Genomic DNA, 7,500 nt, shown 5'->3' with positions numbered 1-7,500 from the left:
AACATCTTGCTAAAGTCAAACCAGATGCTGCTGCATGGCATAGTGCTGGAGGGGAGAGAGAGAGAGAGAGAGAGAGAGAGAGAGAGAGAGAGAGAGAGAGAGAGAGAGAGAGAGAGAGAGAGAGAGAGAGAGAGAGAGAGAGAGAGAGAGAGAGAGAGAGAGAGAGGGAGGAAGAAGTGGGAAAAGAGAGAGAAAGGGAGGGAGAGACGGAAAGGGGGAGGGAAGGAGAGAGAGAGGGAGAGAAGGGAAGGGGTTAGAACGGTAGAGATCGAGGGAAAGGTTGAGAGAAGGGGAGCGAGAGAGACAGAGAGACAAAAGTGGGGAGAGCGAGAGAAAGAAAAAGTGTGTAGAGAGGACCAGATAGGGAAAGAGGGAGAAAGGAAGAGAGAGAAGGGGTGAGGGGGGGGGGGGAGGGGAAGCAATGAAGGGGGAAGACAATGGAGGAAGACGAAAGTGAGTCAACAACCAGGCCCTTGCTTCTGTTTACCCCTATCATCCTTCACCCTCAAACCTTCCTCCCCAAGCACATACCACCACTCCCACCTCATGGGGATCTGGGGGTGGGGGGGGGGGGGGAGCATCCCGCAGGATAGAAGGGTCGGGGGGGAGGCAACTCTAAGTATGTCTTTGATTCCCTTCTGTCTCTCATAAGAGGCCTAGGACGGGGCCTGCCAGAGGAGAGGCCCCGACCACAGGCAACATGGCCCTGTTGCACAGCTGGACAGATGTCTGCTGCACTGTAATAAGGGGGCCCTGGCAGTGGCAGAGACCCTTCCTGCCCTGGTCTGAGGCCCAATCCCATTTCTACCCCTTATCCCTTCCCCTTACCCATCCCCCCTGGTTTTGAAGGGGGGAAGGGTATGGGGTACCCTTACGCCTTATGCCTTACGCCTTCCCCTTACCCTTCCCCTTCCCCTTCCCCTTACCCCTGCCCCTTACCCCTTCAAAACAAGGGGGAGGGGTAAGGGGAAGGGGTAAGGGGTAGAAATGGGATTGGGCCTAAGTCTCATCACCAGCTCTCCCTTCTCTTGTCACGGAATACGGAAATGGAATCAGGACCTTGTTTGTGTGTGAGAAGACCCCCCCAGCGAAAGGGTTTTTAATGGAGTAGAAAGGATTTGTGTGGTGTGTGTGTGTGTGTGTGTGTGTGTGTGTGTGTGTGTGTGTGTGTGTGTGTGTGTGTGTGTGTGTGTGTGTGTGGACTTAAGCATAAGCTGTGTGTGTGTATACAATAACATTAGCCAAATTTAGGCCGCACAATAAACCAAACAATTTGACACACATTATACTTTATATTTAGTAGTAATAGTACAAAAATACAAAAATAAGTTGATACACTTGTAATAAACAATTTCACAGTAGGAACAGTTACATAAGTGGATTATTTACACATCGATTGCAGAATTGCAACTAACCCAAAGGCTAGTATAACACAATACATGTATTTGATCTAGATTTAAAATGTTATTTCGGATCACTTTGATAATTCAACACCCATGGTTATCAATTCAAAAGGACAAGATTATCCTCGTAGATAATCATCAAATGACTTTAATTGCCTGGGCTCATTCCCAGACAAATTCAATTTAGTTCCAAATAAGACAACATAATTGCATTTATCTGTCTCGTGAATTCTTCAGAAATCTTTAATCCGAAATAGCATTAAGACGAAAAAAAATGTGATCTACAAATTACAGTTTAACTTAACAAAGCAAAACGGGGCATTGAAACAGTGGAAGCTTTGTGCAGAGCCCGGGATGGAACCAACAACATTATGAAGGTCCCAGAGACAGAACCAAACTGTTACTGTCAAGACCCTGCGGGAGGCAGAGAGTTTGGATAAGGTGCCAGAGCAAATATGCATGGAGAGAGAGAGAGAGGGAGAGAGAGAGAGAGAGAGAGAGAGAGAGAGAGAGAGAGAGAGAGAGAGAGAGAGAGAGAGAGGGGGGGGGGGGGGGGGGAGAGGGAGAGAGGGTGTGAGAGAGTGAGCGAGAGAGAGAGAGAGCTAAAGGGAGAGGAGGAGAGGGGGAGAGGGGGAGAGGGGGAAAGGGGGGAGAAGGGGCTTGGGGAACAGAGAGTCCTTCCCTCACCTCTAAACAAAGGTGGAAATTCTCACAGCACCAACCGCAGAGATTCTGTTGTTGCCTGCTGGGTCTTTAAACCACATTGGTTGTAACTTGGTATCAAGTTCCAAAAACAAATTAGGGTCTTCCGTGAAGGCAGAAACATTTGCAGTGTGTGTGTGTGTGTTTGTGTGCTCGTATTTGAGTGTGTTTTCGGGTGTGTGGCTATGTGTGTGTGTGTTTATGTGTGTGTGTGTGTGTGTGTGTGTGTGTGTGTGTGTGTGTGTGTGTGTGTGTGTGTGTGTGTGTGTGTGTGTGTGTGTGTGTGTGTGTGTGTGTGTGTGTGTGTGTGTGTGTGTGTGCGTGTGTGTGTGCTTGTGTCTAAATTCCTAATAATGGGGGAGTGAGATTTAAGAGTCTATAAAAACACAAGACGTTGTAAAAGTAAAAATTGACATCAACTATTATCTACAACTATTTTGAAACCACTCAAGTAAACACAATAAATACATTTGTTTTGCATCAGCTTGTCTTAATGGTACATGGTATTTTATACTGGATTAAAACTTAAATAGACCGATATACCTTCTCCAATAAATAGTAGTGGTGTCCTATTTACAATATACACACACGTTACCCACACAGCCCACTACATATTTCTCTCCTTTTAAGACACTCTTGTGTCTTCGTCTCTGCAGCTAATCCAAGTCGAAGAGTTTTCCAACCAGATCTCCCAATTCTCACTGGCATGAATGAGTGAATGAGTGAGTGAGTGAGTGAGTGAGTGAGTGAGTGAGTGAGTGAGTGAGTGAGTGAGTGAGTGAGTGAGTGAGTGAATGAGTGATTGGTTTTCATAATAAGGCCATGGCCATGATGGGAGGGTACATGTTGCACTTGTACATGTTGAACCATTACAATGAGGCACGTATCTGGTGGCCGACCCATCGGAGGAACATCAGGGTTCTGTTGTACGAGGAGGACCAGAGTGGTGCCATCTCCTCTACACGGCATTCTCCTCACTGCCCTCCATGTCGTGGGACATCCTCGGAGGATCTGGGGGAGAGAGAGGGAGAGAAAGAGGGGGAGAGAGAGAGAGAGAGAGATTGAGAGAGAGTGAGAGAGTGAGAGACAGAGATTGATAGAGAGTGAGAAAGTGAGAGAGTGAGAGAGAGGCCGAGAGCAAGTTTGAAAACATCATGAAAAAGTATTAAAAAAGTATAAAATCGACATTACTTCTACTATATCACCGCTATTTAGTCATTTAGCAGAAACCTGTATCCCTAGTGACGTACAGCGGAGCTATTTCACTGGAAACCGACTGGCGCCCTCGACCCCGACTTCCTCATTATTGAATAATTAACGTAACCTCGCCACCGAAAAAGTGTGTGACGTCTGTCGGGACGCTGGCCGGGAGCCCTGGGGGAGCGCAGTGGGAGGGGCTTACTGTTGCAGTGGTCATAATGGGGGACCCCTATGGAGCGCAGTGGGGGGGAGGGGCTTAGTGGCGGAACCCCATGGAGTGCAGTGAGTGGGAGGGGCTAACTGTTGCAGTGGCTGTAGAGGCGGATCAGTGGGAGGGGCTTACTGTTGCAGTGGCCGTAGTGGCGGACCAGTGGGAGGGGCTTACTGTTGCAGTGGCCGTAGTGGCGGAGCAGTGGGAGGGGCTTACTGTTGCGGTGGCCGTAGTGGCGGAGCAGTGGGAGGGGCTTACTGTTGCGGTGACCGTAGTGGCGGACCAGTGGGAGGGGCTTACTGTTGCAGTGGCCGTAGTGGCGGAGCAGTGGGAGGGGCTTACTGTTGCGGTGACCGTAGTGGCGGACCAGTGGGAGGGGCTTACTGTTGCAGTGGCCGTAGTGGCGGAGCAGTGGGAGGGGCTTACTGTTGCAGTGGCCGTAGTGGCGGACCAGTGGGAGGGGCTTACTGTTGCAGTGGCCGTAGTGGCGGACCAGTGGGAGGGGCTTACTGTTGCAGTGGCTGTAGAGGCGGACCAGTGGGAGGGGCTTACTGTTGCAGTGGCCGTAGTGGCGGAGCAGTGGGAGGGGCTTACTGTTGCAGTGGCCGTAGTGGCGGAGCAGTGGGAGGGGCTTACTGTTGCAGTGGCCGTAGTGGCGGACCAGTGGGAGGGGCTTACTGTTGCAGTGGCCGTAGTGGCGGAGCAGTGGGAGGGGCTTACTGTTGCAGTGGCCGTAGTGGCGGACCCCTATGGAGCGGCCCAGGAAGCAGGTGGCGCGGCGCAGGTGGCAGGCGCTGGGGTAGGTGATGTTGTCGTTGCCGCAGATGGGCTGCTCCGTCACGGAGGGCACCGGGCAGGGCGTCATGCGGCACATGACGCAGTGGGCGCTGTTGGTCTGGTCCGTCACGCAGGTGTGGGTGCCCGGGCACACCACGTTGGAGCAGGACTCTGGGGAGGCGTCACCAGAACGTTTAGCAGAACGTTTAGGAGGACGTTTAGGAGAACATTTGGGAGAACATTTAGGAGAACCTTTAGGAGAACGTTTAGGAGATTGTTTAGGAGATGTTATGGGTGAAGATACGTGCTCCTTTAGAAGCCTCCTTTAGGGGCCTCTCAGTCGAAGGACAGTCGGAAGCCGGAAGGTTGCTAGTTTGATCCCCGGCTCCTCCTTGAGGAGCCGGGGATCAAACCAGCAACCTTCCAGTGCGGAGGTGTGTGAGGTGTGTCCTTCCAGTGTGGAGGGGAGTGTTGAGGTGTCCCCGAGCAAGACACCTCACCACTACCTGCTCCTGACGAGCTGGCTGTCGCCTTGCGTGATCGACACAGTGAAGGGGTTCGAATGGATCGGAACCCCCGACCCCCCCATTAGGGAGGTCTGAACCCCAAGCCCCGTCATGCGAACCCCCCCCCCCCCCCCAGTGTGCGTGCTTACTTTTGCACTCTCCCTGGTACATGACCTCCAGGTCGGGGTGGCCCATGCAGTGAGCCATGAGCAGGGAGCACTCGTCCGGGTAGGTCCTGCCGTCGCTGCCACACACCGGCTGCTTCAGGGAGACAGGGGAGCAGTCCGGGGAACACACGCACTGGGGCCTGCCGGTCTTCATCCGGCACACCTTCCCCGGGCCGCACTTCACCCCCTCGCAGGTCTCTGTCGAACATAAAAACAACAAAACAGAACACACACGGATCAGGTTCACTGTACGTCTGTACCGAGGGTTTAAAGCGTTCACTTTGAACCAGGCCAAGTCCTTGTAAGTTATCATCGTCGATAAGAGTTGCGTCGATTCAATCAATCGGAGAGGCATGGCTTTTTTTTTTTACAGATCACCCCATCGCATTGTTGTTGGTCTCACAACGAAGGGGGAGGATTTTGGAACGCGGTGCAGATTGCGTGGGTTCACATCGCTCAGACCCAGATGCAGCCCTGTCTAGGTACCCCGGGACCCTTAGGAAGGGGGGTGGTGAAGGAACGGAGGGAGGGAGAGAGGGCTGGGTAGGTTTTCAAGGCGCAGCGAGTTCAAAGAGGTGCCAGATAGGTTTACAAGCTGAGATAAAGACAGAGCAAGAGAGAGAGAGAGAGAGAGAGAGAGAGAGAGAGAGAGAGAGAGAGAGAGAGAGAGAGAGAGAGAGAGAGAGAGAGGGAGAGAGAGAGAGAGAGAGAGAGAGAGAGAGAGAGAGAGAGAGAGAGAGAGAGAGAGAGAGAGAGAGAGAGAGAGAGAGAGAGAGAGAGAGAGAGAGAGAGAGAGAGAGAGAGAGAGAGTCTAACAAGCTAAAGGAACCAGGCCAGACTCCACTAACACCCCATAACGTCTGTGGTTTTGGAGGAGGACCTGTGATCCTACTACAAGGCAGAGGCAACACCTGACGCAGTTCTCTCCTGGCTGCTTCCCCGTGCCTGGTACTGGTGGGTTTAGATACCGTGTTGATAAGTGCCCCCGCTAAACCCCCACACAAACCCCTGCTGGAAACCTATTTCCTTACTCTGGCAGAACTTTAATGTTCTCCAAATTGCTCTCTCTCTCTCTCTCTCTGTTTCACACACAAACTCTCTCGCTCTGTTTTCTTCTCTACATAAAAAATAACAAGGGCTTTTCATTGTGGAGGGTGTGATGTGATATGTGAGTAACTCGATTGGGATTGATGGATATTTTCTCTGATAATACTTCAAGAAATGAACGGAGCCAGAGGAACGCACCGCCTGAAACCTTTTGGAGACGATTTTTACGACTGGGTTTCAGATGTTAAAATTTGTGAGGACGTTAATATCTCTGTTGTGTTCTTTCTTTGTAATTACATTACACATGCTGTACCAGAGAAGGCTAAGCGATAGAGGCTATGATTCCACACTGTGATTCCCGGTAATCTGAACATATGGTAGGCATTTATTTTGGAATCTGCATGATTTCATTTCCGTATCGGTCATGGCAACAAAGAGGAATCCACTCCAACCCGCATCAAACAAACCAATTGAGTTGAACCAACCTATTATGAACTCTGTGTCTTATCTAGCCAAAATAATGTTCTCAGTCAATGAGATAATGCTTTGAAGGTAAATGCTCTTTCCTTTTAGCCGTTTATCGTAATGCCACAAAAACGAAGCTCCTTAATGAAACTCGTCCCCAGTGGTAGTGTATATATTCTGCAAAGACCCAATCCGTAAATCCCTTAACCCTGCGCATACCTGCGGATTATCTCGGTCTGTTTTTCTTAACATGAGACAAGGCAAGAAATCCTTGGGTTGAACCCAAACAGATGTGGGGTGTTTGGTCCAGAGCCGACGGGTAGCTTGGGTTATGAACTGGAATTGATCAACATCACACAATTCATGTCTTTGGACAGCCATCAATGGGGATGTAGGAGGGTACCGCAGTCAGGAAAACAACGTTTAACGCTGAGCGAACCTGCATGAACCTAGCTGGGCGTCTAGAGTCTTCCAAGGGCAGCAGGGTGGGGTTGGATGGAATACCTGGCCTGGGTCCATGTCTGCATTTTGTTAAAGCGCTTCACAGGGAACTCACTGTATAAATACGACGCAAATGACTTGGCTCCAGCTCCACTACACAGAGAGAGGGAGAGATGGAGGGAAGGAGATACAGCTAGAGCTAGAGAGAGAGAGAGAGAGAGAGAGAGAGAGAGAGAGAGAGAGAGAGAGAGAGAGAGAGAGGGAAGGAGATATAGCTAGAGCTAGAGAGAGAGAGAGAGAGAGAGAGAGAGAAGGAGAGAGAGCTAGAGCTAGAGAGAGAGAGAGAGAGAGAGAGAGAGAGAGAGAGAGAGAGAGAGAGAGAGAGAGAGAGAGAGAGAGAGAGAGAGAGAGAGAGAGAGAGAGAGAGAGAGACAGAGACAGAGGGAGGGATAGATAGCTAGAGAGGGGAGAGAGAGAGAGAGAGAGAGAGAGAGAGAGAGAGAGGAGAGAGAGAGAGAGAGAGAGAGAGAGAGAGTGAGAGAGAGAGAGAGAAAATACCTTTCCGACAAAAGTGTTCTTGT

The 7,500-nt window shown here is 50.6% G+C and overlaps 1 protein-coding gene across 1 annotated transcript in view; it reads right to left on the bottom strand.

The window, feature by feature from the left end:
- Positions 1-2,039: 2,039 nt before the first annotated feature.
- The window catches only part of fstl3 (follistatin-like 3 (secreted glycoprotein)), a 9,183-nt gene continuing 3,722 nt past the window's right edge, over positions 2,040-7,500 (bottom strand). Inside the window, exons 3-5 of the mRNA XM_056604741.1 lie at positions 4,949-5,164; positions 4,237-4,464; positions 2,040-3,116 (exon numbers count right to left, since the gene is read on the bottom strand). Coding sequence (XP_056460716.1) covers positions 3,064-3,116; positions 4,237-4,464; positions 4,949-5,164 — 497 coding nt within the window. The 3' untranslated portion in view covers positions 2,040-3,063. The remainder of the gene's footprint in view (positions 3,117-4,236; positions 4,465-4,948; positions 5,165-7,500) is intronic.

Source organism: Gadus chalcogrammus, chromosome 12, assembly GCF_026213295.1.
Source record: "Gadus chalcogrammus isolate NIFS_2021 chromosome 12, NIFS_Gcha_1.0, whole genome shotgun sequence".
Lineage (NCBI taxonomy): Eukaryota > Metazoa > Chordata > Actinopteri > Gadiformes > Gadidae > Gadus > Gadus chalcogrammus.
Note: the sequence above shows the minus strand (reverse complement) of the source record. Positions and strands in the feature narration are given on the sequence as shown.